Below are 21,207 nucleotides of genomic sequence, written 5' to 3' on the forward strand. Positions count from 1 at the left end.
ACATTGTTAGGTCTTGGGGCGCCTGGGTGGCGCAGTCGGTTAAGCGTCCGACTTCAGCCAGGTCACGATCTCGCGGTCCGTGAGTTCGAGCCCCGCGTCGGGCTCTGGGCTGATGGCTCAGAGCCTGGAGCCTGTTTCCGATTCTGTGTCTCCCTCTCTCTCTGCCCCTCCCCTGTTCATGCTCTGTCTCTCTCTGTCCCAAAAATAAATAAACGTTGAAAAAAAAAAAAAATTAAAAAAAAAAAAAAAAAAACATTGTTAGGTCTTATAGGCCGTATCACATGGGGGGAGAACTTGACCAGGGTAACAAGTGTCATTAAACATGACTCAGTCTCAGGTTTGCAAGGAGCCACAGTGGCTTCCTGTTGCTCTGCCTGGATGTGCACGCCGGCCCTCTGGGGTTCGGAGGCGGAAGCACTTCTCCCGACAGACGCTCCTCCTCCTCCTCTCTCAGCACAGAGGGCTCTTCTCAGGGCCCGTGGACGTCAGCTGCTCCGGGAGACAACCCCACGGGGCTGTTTTCTAAGTCATGCGCAAGTTTGGTGAAATCCACGGACAGTTTCCAAATGATGCAATAAATAGGCTAAAAGTTAACTTTATTTATACATATTTAATTAAAATGGAATAGGCATAAACCAAAACAAGAAACAAAAAAATGAGGGTAATGTGTCATATGCCACTTGGTTTGTAGGGAGGGGTCAGGAAATGGAACAAATTACCTGGAAGACATCCTAAGGCCATCCCGAAGTAGCTAGGTTACATAATGTTAGAGTAAATGACAAAATTAGATACTATTCCACTTAATCTACAAATGAAAACAGAGAGTCAAAGTTTATCCTATTTGGTATAAGAATTTTTACAGTTAATACATACTGATTCATTTCTAGGAAGTAAGGTCAGTAACTTTTGGAAGAAAGAAATTTCCATTACACAACGACTAGAAAATCTCAAATGCAACTAAGCAGCTATGCGGTAGCTCAGTATGTACCATTAACCGTTCTGGGCTAGCGTACATTTCAGTTTAATACAGAACTGCATTCTGGGTTTTAGAAAGGCAGCAATAGTTCTATTTTGGCTTTTATTCTAGATGCTTAACACAGTTAAGGCGACAGTTCAAGCATATAGAGTAAAGGTAGTTACAATTTAATGATGATCAACACAGTCTCTTGCAACCTACACTGTATAATGCTTACACGGAATGAAACCAGTGTTCTTAATTGGTGTTTGACGCACGCACGCAGAACTAAAAAACCATCAAAAGCAATCATTCTACACGTACTATGGTAACACATTAAAAAGGCAATTATACCACAGAACTAAAGTAACGTGAGCAGCACTACTTGATATACAGGATAAAGGTGATTCGTTCTAACACAGAGCTAAGCCTGTATCAGTCATTCTAATCATAATGGCTTGTAAAAGCATCGGGTTTCCAGTAGAGAAACTACTCTATGAAAATCAGTAAATCTGTCCAAAGTTTCACATCTGTAAAACCAGGATAAGGCTACAACGATCTTGAAGTGGGAGGAGATATCCGATCAAAACAGTTAAGATTCCCAGCCATAATGTAAGATAGAAAGGTCTTCATGCAGCATATGCTCTCTGGCTCCTAGAAAGCTTCATGTGCATAATATAAAGTTAAGTTGCCCAAGAAGTAAACTGGAGAAGTTCAGTGAAGTTTCCATTGTGCCATGACGTTTAAACTTCAGGAATGGTGTGATCCATCAGGCTTTTCATAATGCTTGGGGCCATCCTACGAGAGAGTTTATTAAATACTGAGGTTTGGGTTTCTTGGTTCAAAAAAGCTATTATGCTGATCCAAGAAAACTCGCACTCAAGCTTAGCACTTGGGATCAAGTGGAATTGTGGGGAGAGGGAAGGTCTTTTTCATGAGTTCTAAGAGTCTCAGGTAATCTAGTTCACAAAATACCCATTGTGAAAGGCTGGGAAAAGTTAGATCAGATAGAAGTAAGTGCTTGAATATTAATACCGGTGACTACAACAAGGAAAATGACAACACTGCTATGAACTGGGAGGGAAAGGGGAAGGGAGACCCTATCGCTGGTTTGAGAGAACTCTGACTAGTCTCGACTCCAGCTTCCTTTTCCTTCTATCCATAAGCACAAACTTTACTAAGGTATTATGTTTTTACTCTTTTAAATCCTATCTCCACAGGCAAGACAGAATCTGAAAAAAGGATCCAAGTTGGCTTGGTAAAAACAGCTGACAGAAGCCAGGATTTCAAAGGTTCTAGGGAAGGTAACACTGGCTGTCCCTCTTCTCTTCCCCCAAGTCAGTTTTCCAGCCTCCCTTCCTGAGGACCATGGTGGCACCACAAGCCTGACCTGCCTCCTGAGATGCTTTCAGAATAGGCACTGTTACTCCTAACATCCCACAGGCAGGAATTCTCCATCGTGAACCCCCACGAGTAGATTTCTACTGAGCAGAGGAACTGCGGGCGGAGTGCAACTCTAGTCCGTTTTACTGAAGCTGAAGTGAAAGCCTGCCCACTTCTGCTCACGTCCCTCTTTCTCTACCAGAAAAGGTCAAAATTTCGGAAGCAGATGGTGAATTTTATTCAATACTTGGGAAGTTGTGAGTGGTCATCCTTACCAATTCCCCTGATTTAAATAATTAACTTCAAATTTCGAGATCAACACCACGTCATCCCTTAGGTAAAAGAACCATAGATGGAGGAATTCATAGGCACAAGGACTTTCTTTTACCTCACAGGACCATAAGCACCAAGTTGAGGTACGGTCTACTTACCGTTTGATAATATGTTCAAAGATAAAAGCAGGCATGATCGTAATAGTAACTACAGACTCAGATGTTGACAGTATGTCTGCAATTTGAGAGTCCTGTTAAAAACACGCAATGAAAATTAATTCTAAGGCTTTATTTAAGAAGTATGAAATTGTTATTCTTGATAAATATGTATGTCCACATACGTTTTGCTAATAATTCTACAATCTGACCCTTGATATTTGGTATTTTTTCTAGTTTCACCAAGTTTAATTCTATAGAATGGCAATTTTATAGATGGTAACAAAATTGCTAAGTAAACTAAGTATTGTAGCCAAAGAATCATCTTTTTCATTACTTAAGATGAAATAATTTTCTTCATGTACAAGACTTCCCGTGTCCTCTCAGTTAACAGTGCGTTCTTAACCAAGTTCATGTAATGAAAACCTTTCGACCCTAACATAGCCTTATTTAGGAATCTGTGGAGGGGGAAAATGTGGTACTAATCTAAACAGAAACCATTACTCACTTCCTACCATTCCTGGGTTGGAAAAAGCTGAGCAATCACTCATTCAGAATGTCCTCAAAATCCTCAATGCCCACATCTCCACAGAATTCTAGTTCAAGGGACTGCAGAGATCATAGTAGTCAAGCCCTCTGCTATAGGAACGACAATTCCAGAGAATAGTCCAGGTAACTCCTTTGGCCTGAGAGCACAGCCAGAGTCCTAGGTCCCACATCTCCCCAAGTTCCTATTTATTTTGCAAGTCTACATGCAAACGCCACTGAAACAAATGGGAAAGGTAGCACGAGACCCAAGTTCTGTTCTCACCTTCAGCCCAATGACATTCTGCCCGTTGACTTCACAGATGTTGTGCTCTGTGAGAAGACCATTTCTGGCTGCAGAACTGTCTTTCACTATGGATGTTATCTTTCCATTTTTAAAGATAAACCCAACATGTCCAGTACTATCCTTATGCATGGTAATCGTCCGTTCAAAGGGCCTGCAGACATAATGGGTTAAGTGAAAAATTTAATTCTTTCTATTGGCCCAAGTTACTCTTCAAAATTCTCCTTCAAGTAGAGAAGATGTTCCATCTGCAGAATGTTTACTAAACACCTACCGTGTGAGAAATTAGGAACAAAATTAGATAAAACCGAAGTTTAACTGAGAAGAATAAAAACCCAAAAGCTAACTGTACCAATGTGACATAGGTCGACCCTTAACACTTGCTAAGGGGCAGGAAAATAGAGGCCTTATTTCTGTGCCAAATGTCTGGTTTATAAACTGCTAAGTATAAAAATGCCACCTTTCTACCTTGGCAACTAGAGCTTCATAACGCCCCTGAAGGCCAGATTTGGTTTTTAGAACTCCCACCCCAACTTGGGAGTTCTGCAGGGACCCTGGCACTGTGTCCCTCCTACGCTGGATGTCTAAACAGGAAACTGGAAAGTGAGGCCAGAGATGCCATACTGCTTGCCCTTCCAATGTTCATTTACTACGATCTAGAGAAAGAGACAGGAAGGTAACTTCTAGAGGATGCATACGAAACCAGAATGCTCTAAAAATTTTTAAGAAAAATCAGCACCAAACAACTGCAAGACTGTAAGGCTAATCAATAACATCTAATATTCTTCTGCAACACAGTCAATCATATTCACAGAATCTCAAAGCCCAAGAGAATGGAAAACTAGTCTTGAATTTCCATTTCAACGGTCTAGTCAACTTACCGGTCACGAACAGTCATAGTAATCTTCTCTCCAAAAGCCTGTTTCAGCACCTTATGTGCCTTATCAGAGCTCCAACCTGCACAGTTTTCCCCGTTGATCTGGAGTACCTGGTCCCCAAATCTCAGACCAACCAAAGAGGCTGGAGAATTTGCCTGGACCAGCTGAACAAATATACCCTAGAGAATAAGGAAATAACTTTAGTCATTTGCCACTGTTACGATATGGTTTAAAAACACTGGAAAATTAAGAACCAACTGTTCAGGTTATGAATCTACCCTAGTTAAAAAAGAAAAAGAAAAACTACAAGAATATGTATGCGTCATTACTCCCAAAAAAGAAACTGAAAATTTTATGGAGGCAATGACCCCAGGAATTAGGGCAAAAATGTAAAATCACACTAGTAATTTCTACCTCAAATCATGACCCACCTGACCAACCTCAATCATCCCCTTCATCTTGGAATAAAAAGTCTAAGGAAAACAAAGTAGGGTTTCTACAAGCGCCTGGGTGGGTGGCTCAGTCAGTTGAGCATGACTTCAGTTCAGCTCATGATCTCTCGGTTCGTGGGTTCGAGCCCACACCAGGCTCTGTGCTGACAGCTCAGAGCCTGGAGTCTGCTTCGGATTCTGTGTCTCCCTCTCTCTCTGCCCCTCTCAAAAATAAACATTAAAAAAAAAATTTGTTTTAAATGACAGTGTAAGGTCATAACTCTTCTTTAGAGTTGAAGGACTCCTCAACCCATTTGCTAAATTACAGAGAAGTAAATAAGGTTAATTAAATAAGATTAAGGTTTATGTAATAGCCTAAAAGGTACATTCAATACCACTCCAGTTTTTATAAAGAATCCACTATGAAATAAATACAGAAAACTCAAGTTTAGTCAACAGAGAATTAAACCCACATGGATACTTATACTCCTATAAACTCTCAATCTCAGATGTTGAATATAAAAAAAAATACAAGTTTGGGGCGTCTGGGTGGCTCAGCCAGTTAAGCATCCAACTTTGGCTCAGGTCATGATCTTATGGTTTACGAGTTCAAGCGCCGCGTCGGGCTCTGTGCTGATAAAGCTCAGAGCCTGGAGCCTGCTTCAGATTCTGTGTCTCCCTCTCTCTCTCTGCCCCTCCCTCACTCACGCTCTCGCTCTGTCTCAGAAATGAAGAAGAGTAAACTTGGCAAAATATGAAAGCATCTACAAAGCTAGACCCTCTCTATACTCTTAGGCTGGGTCGGACAGAATTCCTGTCCCGTATCTTACAGCTTACTTTAGGACAGTACCGAAAACTGGGTGGCCCCCTATGAAATGGTCAGAGAGGCCAAGGAGTTTTGGCCAAACGGCGAAATCCACTGCAGGGATAAGTGCAATGGAGATAGGGGCCTATGAAGAGTATCTTGTCTTTTAGGGCAGAGGAAGGAGCAGAGAGCAAATCCCGGCAGAAGGGGCTGCATACACTACTGAAAAGGAAGGAAAGGCAGCGAAGTCAGGGCTTCCGAGGAAGCGTGGTGACGTGTCCTGCGTAAATTACAGCTGTGCGAGCTGCTGATGCCCTGAGCCCTCCGGCTAGGCAGGCAGGGTTGGGGCTTCCTGCCAGGATCAGCCTCAGCCATTTACCACAGTGTGCAACACTCATTACCTTTAGCATTTTCTATGTGGAAAGGTGGGACACACTAAGCTAATAAGACTTCAGACTGATAAGGAATCCGAGGTAATGCCTGAAACCACAAATCGGGGTAAAGACTCAGCACGTCTTTAACAATCCTAAACGCCTCCTCAGAGAGTAACCACCCCATTTAATTTCTTCAGTATGGTTCGGTAAGAAGTAATTACAAAGTAAAATAATGACTGCCCTAATTAGAAAATCACTTTTGCTCAAAAAATGACCTATTAAATTCACACTGAAGGATGGAAATAACAAGCCTGCAAACTCACTTCACAAGTTAAATGATCATTATTGGAAAATACACACAAGACCACCAACTCTCACTGGTCAGTCTTAACATGTACATACGATGCCCTATTTGAAGGTCATAATTTTATCTGTATAAACTATGTTATACATAGACCGATGAACTTTATTCCAGAAAGGAGACTCAAAAAATAATTCACTTAAGGTAATGAAGTATCAGCTCTGCCTCTGCAGAACAGAGCATCTCCAAGTGGAAAAATTTAAGTTAGTGGACTTAAAATCATCTTGATTATAGATGCAATACAATTAATTAAAACATCTGCACTGTAGGGGCGCCTGGGTGGCTCAGCCAGTTAAGTGTCCGACTTTGGCTCAGGTCATGATCTCGCAATTCATCAGTTCGAGCCCCGCATCGTGCTCTGTGCTGACGGCTCGGAGACTGGAGCCTGTTTCAGATTCTGTGTCTCCCTCTCTCTCTGCTCCTCCCCTGCTCATGCTCGCTCTCTCACAAAAATAAACATTAAAAAAAATTTTTTTTAAACATTTGCACTGTAAATTATGCTAATAGTGAATCACTTAATATCCCATAAGCTATTTTGACAAACTGAAATATAATTAAAAATACTTACATTATCTATTGATTTAAGCCTGAGCCCAATCTTTCCATCTTGATCCTTACACAAAATGACTTCACGAATCCCTTGCTTAATTTCTGCTCTACGAATTCCAACGTCATTACCAGTTACAGGAGCCACCATATAGTTCATACTGGAAGGTCGTGCTACCAGCTGCTGACAAAAACATATACGACGTGTCAATACTTAGAAACATTCTTCATGAAAAAACCTAAAATGACAATTAACGTGAATATACTCAGTTGTGGTTTCCCACGAAGTAATTTGCATACTGTTTCCTTCAAATAAATGGATTTACACAAAAATGTCCCCAGCTTTTATTTACTAATCCTAAAGGAAATTTATTACCACATGTATCACCTCCAAAAGATTCAATGGCTTTCTCTGTCGCCTTCTGAATTCACGGATATCTGCTTCATGTATACTCTGGCTTGTCTTCACTCAAACATATTATCCTTGAGCTTAAAGGCCACATCATACTCTTGAAAACACACATTTTCCAGAGGGTTCTTCTGTATATGGTCTGATGTGTAGCCATCTACTGACCCTTTCAGAGTTTCTATAAAAGGGAGAACCTTCTTACCTCACAGTGCCATTGTAAGGATTAAAACTGCATGTTCCAGAAGTGCTGGCACACGAGACAGGATCATTCTCCTCCTCCACAGTGAACATTTATGGACTAACCAACTGTATGCACAAAGCAGACTGACCGAGAAGAGCTAGACTTGGCATTCATGGCAGGTACCATGTTTCCAGTTTCTCAGTTTTCTCAAGTTTTCTTGACCAAAACTGGTTTTCTAGTTTAAGCGGACCCTTTCTTCAACCAAAAAGATAATGTGGGAAGAGCTTACCAAGCCTTCTTAATTGGAATCTGTCAAAAGAACCTCTGACCTACCTAAGAACTATGAGCTCAGAGCAACAATAACAGGGAAAAAGGAACCTCAACTACGTATTCACAGATTGCAAATTTTTGGTTCAGAACGTGTGGTAATTATGACCACATATTCCTAAAGCTGGAAGTCTTAACGGGAGTAATGCACACATAAAATTATGCTAGAAATCAGAACACAATGCCAGAAAATACTACTTATGAGATTATACAGGTTCAAAACAAGAGATGATTACAGCTATAAGAGACACAGGAAAGTCAGGTAATGGGATAGAAACGGAAAAATTGAAGCCAATGAATTATTTAGTTTGGCTGGAATACAGAACAAAGGGGCAAGGGGGCTTTGGAGGGGGTTTTACTTTTGAAATATCTTTATTTTTTCCAGCAAGTATTTTTAAGTACTTGACCTACTAGGTGTTCTTACTTACCATGACCAACACCACATCATCTCTGCGCCCTACCCCCATAATCAAGCAACCGTTTCCGGAGAGGGCTACTACAATAACCTAGACCGTCTTCCTGACTGTCCACAGAGCAAAAACATAAATTTAGAAAAAAAAAAAAAAAAAAAAAAAGGAAACAAGGAAATCAGATTACACCACTCCCACAACTCAGATCCCAATCCCTTACCACGGTCTACAAGGCCACAGACCACCCGGCCCTCACTACCCCTCCAATGCCATCTGCTACCACCATGTCCTACCCTTGCTTCCTCTGGCCATCACACAAGTCTTGTCAAGTCCACCAAGTTCGTTTCTGCCCGAAAGCCTTCAAGTTCTCGGTGTTCTCTTACCAGATACTCACATGCCTTACTCCCTCATTTCCTTCAGTTCTTTACTCATCGTATGTCAACCCCTGAGAGAGAACACATATGCTCACGATATTGACATATAGCCCTGGCACTTTATTCATTTGGTTCATGTCATAAGTGCTGGCTTATCTGCCTACAATGCAAGTTTCACTGGCGTGTGTGGCGGGCGGGACACTGCTGTGGTTCACTATTAGATCTATCACACCTAGCACAGTGCATGGAACATGTGGGTTCTTAAGCTACTGGCTCTCATCTCCCCTCATTTAAGGTGCCAGTGGAAGACAGCACCCTGAAAAGGGTTCTAGCTTCTAGAATATATGCTTGGAATGTGCAACCAAATACATGATGCAGTTTTTTCCAAGGCCAGAATAAAAGATCTGGAAACCAAAGTGTGGCTGTGGGAATAGTTCCTCTCACTGTTATATCTAAACACACACAAAAGTTTTGCATCCCGCCCCCCGTACCCCCATACCAAGCTCTACCGTGTGAAGGTCTTATTTACGAAGGAGGCATGCGTCCACCTGGGAACACAACACTGTCTCCTCTGAATCAGAAGAACGTCACCTAACCATTGTTTTGGACTTCATATGCCTAAACTAAACAAAGGCAAGAGGAGGTTACTAAATTGGCTAGTGTGATTAATTCTGGTTACCAAGTGAAATTGGGTTGCTGCTTGATAATGGGTTCTAGACTATGTTTGGAATCCAGAAAGTTCTTTGAGATGCCTCTTAGGTCTTCCATGTCCAACAGTAAAATTAATAGAAAAATACACTTCAGCTTGCAGTCACGATGGAGCCAGAATTACCCTCCTGCGATAAATAACCAGAAAACTGGAAAGATAGGAGGCAACAATTTTTGGACAGTGGACACTAGGTAGTGTAGGACAGTAATCCCTGAAAGATGGGAAACACATGAGGTGAGCCCTGTCATCGCCTGGCTTTCCGCCCAGACCACTATCTGGACTGGAACACAGAAGTACAAGTCCCAAGCAGAGCACTGTGCTCTTGTTAGTTGAAAAGACAAAAATCAGGAAGGCAGAAGCAGCTAGAAAGACTGCTAGAATTTATAGGGCTGAGTTCCAAAAAGGAGGGAGCTACACAGAGAAAAAGCTCCAGGAAGCTGTACAGGGGTCTCCTTGAACCCTCTGCTGAATGCTAATCCCAGTATCTATGAAATAAAGCTCCAAAGGCCAGGCAAAGAACATGCAGGGAGCTGTAAGCTGAGGCTTCCCGCAGGTCCCACACGACTGGGAGACATCCAGGGTCCTACCAGCCAAGTGTGGTGTGCTCATTAAATACCCAGGACCTTCAGCAGAGAACCTGAGGGGACACACATGTTGAGTAATGGGGCTACAACAACCCTACAATAAAATAAAGGCTGCCCCTGGGGAGCCCGGGTGGCTCAGTTGGTTGAGCGTCCGGCTTCGGCTCAGGTCGTGATCCCACAGCTCATGAGCCCCACGTCGGGCTCTGTGCTGACAGCTCGCTGCTTTGTACTCTGTGCCTCCCTCTCTCTCTGCTCCAACCCACTCGCATTCTCTCTCTTAAAAATAAACATTAAAAAATAAAAATAAATAAATAAAGGCTGCCTCAGACCTACCCTAACAATGTGTGAAATCAAGCCTCTGAATGACCAAGCTGATGCACATGTAACTAACTTAACTGCTTGCCAGAGTAAGTGCCGACACTCTTTTTAGAAGTACAACATGATTCAGCACCTAAAAACGTAAATTTCACAATATTCAGTTCTGATTTTAAAAAAACAGGTGGCATGTGAACAAGGAGGAAAATGTAACCCACGATTAGGGGAAAGGGCAGTTAATAGAAACTCAGAAATAATAAGTCATAAAATTAGCACACTGGGATTTAAAAATAGCTACTATGATTATGCTCAGTACACTCAAGGACTCAAAACCAGCTGGACCATCTAGAGAAGAAAAATACAGTATGTGAAATGAAAAATTCACTACATGGAAAAGGTTAGTAGAAATCTCCAGCAACAAAATAAAACAAAAGAGAAAGCAAGATGCTTAAGAATCCCAGGGATTCAGGGCACTTGGGTGGCTCAGTTGGTTAAGCATCTGACTCTTGGTTTCGGCTCAGGTCATGATCTCACAGTTCGTGGGATCGAGTCCAGTGTCCAGTCTGTGCTGACAGCACGGACCCTGCTTGGGATTCTCGCTCTCCCTCTCTCTCTCTCTCTTCCCCTCCCCTGCTTGCACTCTCTCAAAATAAACATTAAAAAAAAAAAAAAAAAAAGGAACCCCAGAGAATCAGACACTTCAAAAGTGGTTTAGGTCACCCCAGTAGGTATTAAGGAAAGACCAGCTCAAGGGCAGAGAGGGTAATGAGTGTGTAGCAGTCAAAGGGAGTCATAATACCAACTACAGCATCATGATCAGTCACCAAAATAATCACAGTAGCCATGACTACCTTCTGTGATTGTACCTGTACGTACACCTTCTGTAAATACAGCAATTAATCTTTTTGTTTCCCCCTACTTCCTTTACCCAAAATACCTGAATTTTTTATAGCAGTGAACTTGATACCTTTGTCTTTAGGTGACAAATATTCAGCTGGGAACATGAGTAGTAAGGAGTAATTGATATTGCACAGTCACTGGTACCACAGGCCGCTGCCCAGACATGGCTATGATAACTGGCATTGTCCCATTCTGGGGAAAGGGTAAGAGTAACGCCGTTACATCAGTGGTAACTGACTTGGTTTATACACCCCTGGATTAAGAATGACTTTTCTGTTTCTAAAGGTTGTAAGCAAAGAAAACCACAAGAACATGCGACAGGAACCCTATGTGCCCAGCAAAGCCTAAAACGCTTACCATGAGGGCCTCCCTTAACAGAGAGTGGACGGAACCTCAGTTTTACCAAGAATTACATCTTTTAAAAGGCACCTGTGAAGTAACTGCTGTCCTAGGAAATTAAAATCCTTGGAGAAGTGTGTGCATATACTGAGTAGTCAAAGGAGGAGGCAGTGCCAGCTCTTAAGCCACCCTTCTAGACTCTATTTGGCGACACTGGGGCTTACACGTGCAGATTACGTGCGTATTCCTGGGTCAGGGGCTTCTCGTCAGCATCCACCACAGGAGGCTGGAAGGCCAGAGGAGGACAAGTGCCTTGTTCCCTCCTCTTTGTTTCCTGTTCCTGTCAGCACGGCCTGGGCCTCACCCTTCATCTTGGGGGCAGGAGCTGATTCCGTTCTCCAGCTTTTACTGCCACTCCCAGAACCGGCCTCGCCACACCCTCTCCGAGGTCCCGGTGCTAACAGCAGCGTCCTCTCCTGCAAGGCCTGAGGCCCAGCGCCAAGGGGCCCTTCCCCCCAAGCTTGCAGGCTCTGCAGACTCCGAACCCTTCCCTGTGCCACCCCAGTGCTAGGAGCAGCAGCTACTTCCTGCAATTACATCTCTGTTCCACGTCCGCGTTTTCAAGTCTTCAACTTTTCTAATTTCTTCTGCTGTCTACCAAATGGGCTCTGACCGATCCAAGCAAGTTTTCAATAAATATTTGGTAAACAGATAAATGCCAAGTACCGTATTAAGTACTGGACTTACGGCAGCAAGATAGACATGGACCCTGTCTTTGTGATTTAATTATAATAAGTGCTATAAAGCGCTAGGGCCTTACAGCAAAGACCTTAATAAGAGGCTGTGAGATGCATCAGATTTAAGCCTAGAATCTGGGGTCTTATTACAGGGAGCTTTAGACTTCGGAGTGCTAGAGGATTGTGACCAAAGAGATATGACAGACCTGTCCTTCAGAAAGATGAATCCAGCAGCAGCTTAGTACTGTTTGATATAAGAAGTCACTCGAGGAAATTGAAGAGGTTAGAAGGAGCCTGAGTAGGGTTATAGCATCACTGGAGTGACTAAAGGGAATACCAAAATCACAGTGACGACAAAAATCACCAGGTCTTCGTAACTGACTAAATGCAGAAGACTAAGGAGAACGGGCTAGTCAGCGGCGTCTGAATCTTTCACTCTTAAGAAACTAGAAAAGTGGTAAAAGGATGAAAGTAGATCATTTACGAAGTGAGATCCAGAAGGCAATCTAAAATTAGAGAAGTTATAAATCTGTGAGTTGGCCATAAGAGTTGGCCATAAGACATTTTATCTATGTCTAAAATATGATTTTATACAATTCAAAATTAATTACACTATACGTACCCCTGAACTGATGCTCCAGGGACCAAGGCCATATTTGCACGGACTTCTTCCTCATTTAAACTCAGCCCCATGTACTGAGAGAGCTCCGGATACAGTTTAGGATAGAGATCTAACATAAATGAATGCATAAAGAAAAAAAGCATAGGAATGTTTACAATGAAAATTGTTATTATGGGCTTCTAGTTGTGTTTAAAAACTACATTTAATTTAGAAAATCTAGAATGAATTTAAATTAGCAATTTGGAAAATCGTCTCCTTGTCTCTGTAATGACAATTAGAAATGGGAAATACAGAAAAAGTTTAAGGTGAAAGTCATAAAGTATAAACACATTTGAACTGAAATAACCTCAGATTTCTAAATAGTGAAGAGTACAAATAATTTTTCCAAATAAATTATCTCACCTTTTCTTGAAATAAACCTATTTCTCAATTTCGTAAGCATAGCACTGATCTCCACCTCAGAACTGACTAAAATGTTTATTGTCAAGCCAGCTACTTTACAACTCATTTAATAAACACAGCTTTGAAATGATTCTTCTGAACTAAAATAAAAAAAATAAAGCTTAAAAACGTATTTAGTGTCAGAGCATTTAAAAAAACATTAACCACGGGGCGCCTGGGTGGCGCAGTCGGTTAAGTGTCCGACTTCAGCCAGGTCACGATCTCGCGGTCCGTGAGTTCGAGCCCCGCGTCAGGCTCTGGGCTGACGGCTCAGAGCCTGGAGCCTGTTTCTGATTCTGTGTCTCCCTCTCTCTCTGCCCCTCCCCCGTTCATGCTCTCTGTCCCAAAAATAAATAAACGTTGAAAAAAAAAATAAAAAAATAAAAATAAAAAACAGTAACCACATTCCAAGGAAATCTTAGAAACAATATATTTAAATATCAGCAGTATTTAACTTAGTAGCAAAGTTAGGTGCTATTTCCCTAAGTTCCTTTTTACATGACTTGTGACTTAAAATGAATTTTCTAGAAGAAACAATGTTATAAGTAGTTATAAGATGACTGGCTACAAAAATCTATTTAATACTCCTTTTTTATTTTAAGTCATACTAATTAGGGGCTCTGGTCTAAACCTCTCTAAACAAAGAAGGAAAAGGAATCAAAGAGAAGTATATACGGAGACCTAGTAGAGGTTCCGGAATTTGGGACGCTCCCCCAAACGGAGGTGGTTGGAAATTTCAAACCCCACCCTCACCTCGCAAAGGTGGAGGACAGTTCACAAAGTTCAAGAGCAGTAGCATGGGACACACAGTGCACATGTACTGTTTTTTCATAGTGAAGCAGTCATAAATTAGGGGTTTATGGGGCTGAGATTTAACTTAATCCACTTAAGTTTGATTAAATTACAAGACCTATCTTCATAGTCATAGTTCATTCTTTTGATTAAAGGATTCTATTTTGAAGTAAACATTTTTTTCCTACTATTACTGGAACTTGAACCACATATTATGCTATAGGTTAAAAAAATGTTTTTGGATTCCCTATTTCAGTAAAAGAAAGCTTAAACATATTTCTGTTCAAGAAGAATGAACCCAAAATATAAACCTACTTCCATCTTGAGAAATGGGAGCTGAAGCCTCAGACAAAATTGCTGGGTTGGCAGGGTTGGCAGAAAAGGCAGTTTGAGCCTGAAAAAGAAAAGAAGATTCTTACAACGCTACATATACACTTACTTAAAATTCTTCCATAATTTATAAGTTAAATTTAGTACTTCCAAAAAAACTAAAACATTTTAAGTCTTATTCAATAAAGTTTAATTTCAAATCCTTCAGCAATGTATTTTTCAAAGAAAATCTGCAGATCTAAAATACACTTTATATTCTGAATATTTTAACATTTACCATATACCATATGTGGGGCTCGAACGCTCGAGCCATGAGATTATAACTTGAGCTGAAGCTGGACGCTTAACCCAGGTGCCCCTAAACTGCATTATTTAATCCACATATTTATTTAATACACATATTTCCAATTTAATCCACATATTTATTTAATCCAGCCAAAAAGAATGAAATCTTGCCATTTGCAACAATGTGGATGGAACCAGAGTTAAGGTGTATTATGCTAAGTGAAATTAGAGAAAGACAAATACGACTTCACTCATACTTGGAATTTAGGATGCAAAACAGATGAACATAAGGGAAGGGAAGCAAAAATAATATAAACACAGGGAGGGTGACAAAACATAAGAGACTCTTAAAATACAGAGAACAAACAAGGTTGCTGGGAGGGGTTGTGGGTGGGGGATGGGCTAAATGAGCAAGGGGCATGGAGGAGGGCACTTGTTGGGATGAGCCCTGGGTGTTACATGTACAGACGAATCACTGGATTCCACTTCTGAAATCATCATTGCACTATATGTTAACTAACTTGGATGTACGTTAATACATAAATTTAAAAAAAAGAGAGGTGGGCCGTACAACTGTACAATAGTGTCTCTAAATGATACATGGTGATTTCAGAAAATCAGATCCATATCAGAAAAAGGATTTCATCTTGGAATACTTAATGTGACATGTGCTGTGAGGCAGCCTGAGAGGAGTTCCTGGCGTATTTCAGTAAGAGTAGCATGTTGACAAATACATGCATTGCGAAATGACTTTGACAAACTTGTTTAAAAGTTATACGTTATTTTAATCATTATTCTTTTACACCCATGATAAAGTATGCACTTTGCTTACTCTGTAATAATTTTGTATTTAGTATAGTGTATCCCTCTGCTTACAGCTGATAAAACGAAGATGATTTCAGTGGGATATGCTAAAACGGCAAAATATTAGCAACTTAAAAGTATTTAAATTTTTAGGTGTTTTTCTGATACGTGACTTTTTATATGAATCTGGTTGAGCTTTTTTTTTTCTACAAGTATTTGTAGAGTAGTGAGTAAAAAAGTAATGAAAAGTGTAAGTGTCTGTGCTGACAGCTCAGAGCCTGGAGCCTGCTTCCGATTCTGTGTCTCGCTCTCTCTGATCCTCTCCCGCTCATGCTCTCTAAAATAAACGTTAAAAAAATAATGAAGTGTTATACCTATTCCTGAAATTAGTGCCAAGAGTAGTCCCAAAGAGGCTTGGAGTGATGGAAGCTTAATTTAAATAAGCACAGCCTATAAAAGCATAGGGAGGGTACTTCATTCATTTGGGTTGTAAATATTCTGATATGCTTGTTATTGCATTCTTTAGTATTGATTGTTTTACAATTTGTCACATTCTAAACTGAAATAAAATGCAATGAAAATCTCTATAATTTTATATAATAGTCCACAAACTCAGTGTATGTTGAATTTTCAAAGTTCTTTCAGCAGCTATCAGCTAAAATGAGCTAGGAGCCAGTGGATTACTTCTTGGATAACCTCTAAGGAAAAAAAAAAATACTGTTCGGCACTCGAAGGAAATGAACTATCAAGCCATGGAAAGGCATAGAGGAATCTTAAATGCATACTACTAAGTGAAAGAAACCAACCTGAAAAGTCTGAAAACAGTATGATTTCAACTATATGACATTTTGGAGAAGGCAAACTATGGAGGCAGTAAAAAGATCAGCAGCTGCCAGGGTAAGTGGGGAGGACGAGAGGAATAGGTAAGAATTTTTAGGGCCATATTTTGCAATACAGAATTCTGTGTAACACTAGATTCTGTACAATACCATGGTGGCTATGTCATTGCACATTTGTCAAAACAACACCAAGTACGTAACACCAAGAGTGAACCCTAATGTAAACAAACTATGGACTTTGAGTGGTAATGTGTCCATGTACGCTAATCACTTACGACAAACATACCAATCAAATGAGGATACTGATAGTGGGGGAGGATGTGCTCTATGTATGTGTTGAAGGGAGGGGTGGTTAATTACAGGTTAACCCTCTGTAACCTTCCATTCTATTTTGCTGTGAACCTAAAACTGTTCTAAAAATAGAACGTAACTGGGGCGCCTGGGTGGCGCAGTCGGTTAAGCGTCCGACTTCAGCCAGGTCACGATCTCGCGATCCGTGAGTTCGAGCCCCGCGTCAGGCTCTGGGCTGATGGCTCAGAGCCTGGAGCCTGTTTCCGATTCTGTGTCTCCCTCTCTCTCTGCCCCTCCCCCGTTCATGCTCTGTCTCTCTCTGTCCCAAAAATAAATAAACGTTGAAAAAAAAATTAATAATAAAAAAAAATAAAAATAGAACGTAACAATCTAAAAAAAAAAAATTAATGTTTATTTATTTTTGAAGGAGAGAGAGAGACAGAGCATGCATGGGGGAAGGGCAGAGAGAGAGAGGGAGACACAGAATCTGAAGCCAGCTCCGGGCTCTTGAGCTGTCAGCACAGAGCCTGACATGGGGCTCGAACTCACTAGCCAGGAGATCATGACCTGATCCCAAAGTCAGACACATAACTGACCGAGCCACCCAAGCACCCCTATTTTTTAAAAATTATTCTTTCTCATGATCTCATGAGCCTGTTTCAGGCTCCGTGCTGAGTGTGGAGCTTGCCTGGGATCCTCTCTCCCTCTCTCTGCCCCTCCCCGACTCTCAAATAAACTTTTAAAAATTGTTTTCTTGGGGCACCTGGGTGGCGCAGTCGGTTAAGCGTCCGACTTCAGCCAGGTCACGATCTCGCGGTCCGTGAGTTCGAGCCCCGCGTCAGGCTCTGGGCTGACGGCTCAGAGCCTGGAGCCTGTTTCCGATTCTGTGTCTCCCTCTCTCTCTCTGCCCCTCCCCCGTTCATGCTCTGTCTCTCTCTGTCCCCCAAAAAATAAATAAACGTTGAAAAATAAATAAATAAATAAATAAATAAATAAATAAAAATTATTTTTTTAATGTTTAAAAAATTGTTCCTTTTTACGTTGGGTATATTTTTCTATTCTTGTACTCATTGCTTCTGTTCTTATCCAAGAAATACTGAAGTGAGACTATATAGAGAAAGCTCTCTGCTAATAGGTATTTAATTATCATATAATCTGTAGTAAAGATAAAACACAAGAAAGAAGGTACATCAAGGGCTTAAAGACTATATACCATTAAAATGTAGCAAACTATTTCACACTTACTGGAAATCTCAAACTACTAAAAAAAAAAAAAAAAAAAAAGGAATGGTATCCCCAAGGAGTCCCTTCCAGGGCATGCACGTGGAGACACTCGCGTCAACCTCATAATGGATAGAGATTCAGGGATTGTATGATGCTAAGAGCAACAGCCTAATGGCTTTTGTAAAATAGTTTACACAATATGAACTGCCAGTTCGCTGCTGCAATTTAGCTTTGCCGTGGTGTACAAGGTCAGAAGATTAGAAAATAAACGCTGCTTCTGCAGGGGCATCTCAAGCACAAAAATAAACCTATCTCTATCTTAGAAAATGAAACAAGAAAGACCAGCCCAGGACTACAGTGACTAAGGCAGGACTATTTTTAAATACAGAAAGAATAAAAAGCCAAGTTTCCCCCTCCTTAACTCATGGTTGTATTTCTAAGCAGCTAGCTTCCTGCTCAGAACATTAAAAGGTCTTCTAATGGAAATACCCATATAATTTGCTTCTCCTTAAAGAGGTCAGTGTGATGTGTTCGTAGCCCTCTTTATTTTCCAATCAAACATTTATAAATATCAACTTTCCTTTTTCTGTTTTTCAAAAATCAAAAACTTCTGTTCAAAGGCAACTCTGGTTAGAGTTCAATTCTATAAAAACTAACAGAAAATGATGAAAACAGATTAGTCATTCCTTCAGATCCATCTGCAAATCCTTATTGATGTCTTATTAATGGCTTGTTATTCGTGAAGGCTAAATATTTCAGACACAAGCTTTTTAAAAACAACGTATGCTTGTTCAGATGAATTTTGCAGAAATAAAACTATGTAAGAAAAATGCTGACAAAATACTGAAGAGAGAAGGGATAGAGCATTACATGACCGAACAAACCTCTTAAAATTGAAGCATCAAAGCCTTTAGCAGCTGAACAGATTTCAGACACTTTTACCAACCGTATTTTAATATCCTCAGTGGATTTATAATGGAAAATAAATACTCATGATGTCCACCCATACTTACCCAATCATTGCTATAAGGTAATAATTTCAGCCATACAACTGCTACTGTTATTGCTGGGGGGTTTTCACCCTAGAAAGGCCAACATTTTGCCCAAAAAAACTTATATACTTGAGGTTGCTTAAGACTTCTTGCAGGCTTAGAATAAGCTTTTTAATTTTTTTTAATGTTTATTTATTTTTGAGACTGAGAGAGACAGAGCACGAATGGGGGAGGGGCAGAGAGAGAGGGAGACACAGAATCGGAAGCAGGCTCCAGGCTCTGAGCCACCCAGGCGCCCCAATTTTTGAGAGAGAGACAGAGCATGAGCAGGGGTGGGGCAGAGAGAGAGAGAGAGAGAGAGAGAGAAAGGGAGACACAGAATCCAAAGCAGGCTCCACGCTCTGAGCTGAGAGCACACAGCCCAATGTGGGGCTTGAACTCACGAACTGCAAGATCACAACCTGAGGAAGTCGGACACTCAAGGGACTGAGACCCAGGTGCCCCTATAATAAACTTTTTATGTCTGTTAAATAATTACTAAGAAGTAAATCTTACTTGGAGTAAACAAGGATCTTCAGGATAAGAAGCTTTGAAGTAATTAACAACTCAGAAAGAATCTCATCACATTTATCATTTTAAAAAGGTTTTAGGACTAATGAAGGAAATCACTGAGTTTCATTTACCTTATCAAATTCAAAGAATAAACAAGAGCTTAAAAAAATGAGCTTATTTATAAGATCAAGTTTAATGTAAACTGGAAAAAAGGATAGGTTCATTAAATACTACAAATTATCCCAGTTAAAAAGAATAAAAACTCACAAAAACAGCAAGAATTGACCCCTATTTCCAACTTTCTTAAGCAGAAGACTCAGTCTTCATTCAAAAACTAAATTTTCTTTTAAGTTTATTTGTGTATCTAGAGAGAGAGGAAGAGCATACACAGGGAGGGGTAAAAAGAAAGAGAGGGAGAGAAAATCCCAAGCAGGCTCTGCACTGTCAGCCCGGAGTAGGGCTGGACCTCATGTCCAGACACCACATGTCCATGTGAGATCATGACCTGAGCCAAAATCCAGAGTTGGATGCTTGCTTAACTGACTGGGCCACCCAGGTGCCTGCCCCAGAAGCATCTGTCTTCAAAACTAATACTAACATGAAGTACTACAAAAAACATTTGACTTAATGAAATACATTTAGAGGACAAACACGTGAAATGTCTGCCACTTATACCTAAAAGGAAATAAAACCCTTCACTTTCATTGTGCTTTTACGCTACTTCTAAAAGCATTCAGGGAAACCTGGGTGGCGCAGTCGGTTAAGCTTCCGACTTCAGCCACGTCACGATCTCGCGGTCCGTGAGTTCGAGCCCCGCGTCGGGCTCTGGGCTGATGGCTCAGAGCCTGGAGCCTGTTTCTGATTCTGTGTCTCCCTCTTTCTCTGCCCCTCCCCCGTTCATGCTCTGTCTCTCTCTGTCCCAAAAATAAATAAATGTTGAAAAAAAATAAATAAATAAATAAAAAGCATTCACCATTTCTGTAATTTTTAACTTCAAAGAAAAGGCAAAGACTCATTTTAAAAATCAGTCATACCTGAAGATCCAAGAGAACAATGTACTAATTTTAAACAAAACTATGAACCGCCTAAGGAGTTGAAGTGTATTTTACCAACTTAAATATATAGTATTTAAATTTTGGTCTTAAAATCAACCTATCTTTAAAGAGCTTTAAGTCCAGTTTTAAAGAAATAATACCCCATGCCCATTAACTCACAGTGAAATAAAAAAGAATTGGTAGCTTTTCTGTAACTTTTTAGTCTGCAATTAATAAACTGAAAAAAGTTGAACTGTAAAAATGAATGCATCTGCTATTTAAGTTTCTTCCTTCACTTCACCTATAACTAGAACATTATGACATTACATATATATTTTTTAAAGTACACAAACAACTTAAACATACCTGAATAACTTTGTCTACCTTCAGGTCTTCAAGAGATGGGTACAGAGACATTTTTGCAGGATTTTTCTAAAGAAAAAACAAAAATAAATTTCTGTAATTCAAATTTCATTGAAATTTAAATAATATGCATAGCCAGCAACATATAAACCAACAATACATGTGAGCGTGTGCAAATTTTTAACACAGTAAGAAACATCTGAACTGTAAGACACATGGAAAAATATGAACATGTAGCCTACACTAAAAACTGATTACTGGTTAGCAAACTATTTCTCCTTCCCTTACTACTACTACCAAACTGTATCCACTGCAGATTTTAAATTTCCCTTCAAGGAAAAGTCCACTTCAAAAGTTTAGAAA

The 21,207-nt window shown here is 40.5% G+C and overlaps 1 protein-coding gene across 3 annotated transcripts in view; it reads right to left on the bottom strand.

Moving 5' to 3' along the window:
• Positions 1-318: 318 nt before the first annotated feature.
• Positions 319-21,207, bottom strand: part of LOC123586218 (syndecan binding protein) — a 34,850-nt gene continuing 13,961 nt past the window's right edge. Inside the window, exons 2-9 of one of the 3 annotated variants that reach the window (XM_045455168.1) lie at positions 20,848-20,913; positions 14,446-14,524; positions 12,898-13,006; positions 7,013-7,172; positions 4,477-4,652; positions 3,578-3,749; positions 2,770-2,861; positions 319-442 (exon numbers count right to left, since the gene is read on the bottom strand). In XM_045455168.1, coding sequence (XP_045311124.1) covers positions 334-442; positions 2,770-2,861; positions 3,578-3,749; positions 4,477-4,652; positions 7,013-7,172; positions 12,898-13,006; positions 14,446-14,524; positions 20,848-20,898 — 948 coding nt within the window. In that variant the 5' untranslated portion in view covers positions 20,899-20,913 and the 3' untranslated portion in view covers positions 319-333. Of the gene's footprint in view, positions 443-579; positions 1,754-2,769; positions 2,862-3,577; positions 3,750-4,476; positions 4,653-7,012; positions 7,176-12,897; positions 13,007-14,445; positions 14,525-20,847; positions 20,914-21,207 lie in introns of those variants that run through there. The other 2 variants (XM_045455167.1, XM_045455170.1) reach the window with 2 other exon arrangements.

Source organism: Leopardus geoffroyi, chromosome C3 (assembly GCF_018350155.1).
Source record: "Leopardus geoffroyi isolate Oge1 chromosome C3, O.geoffroyi_Oge1_pat1.0, whole genome shotgun sequence".
Lineage (NCBI taxonomy): Eukaryota > Metazoa > Chordata > Mammalia > Carnivora > Felidae > Leopardus > Leopardus geoffroyi.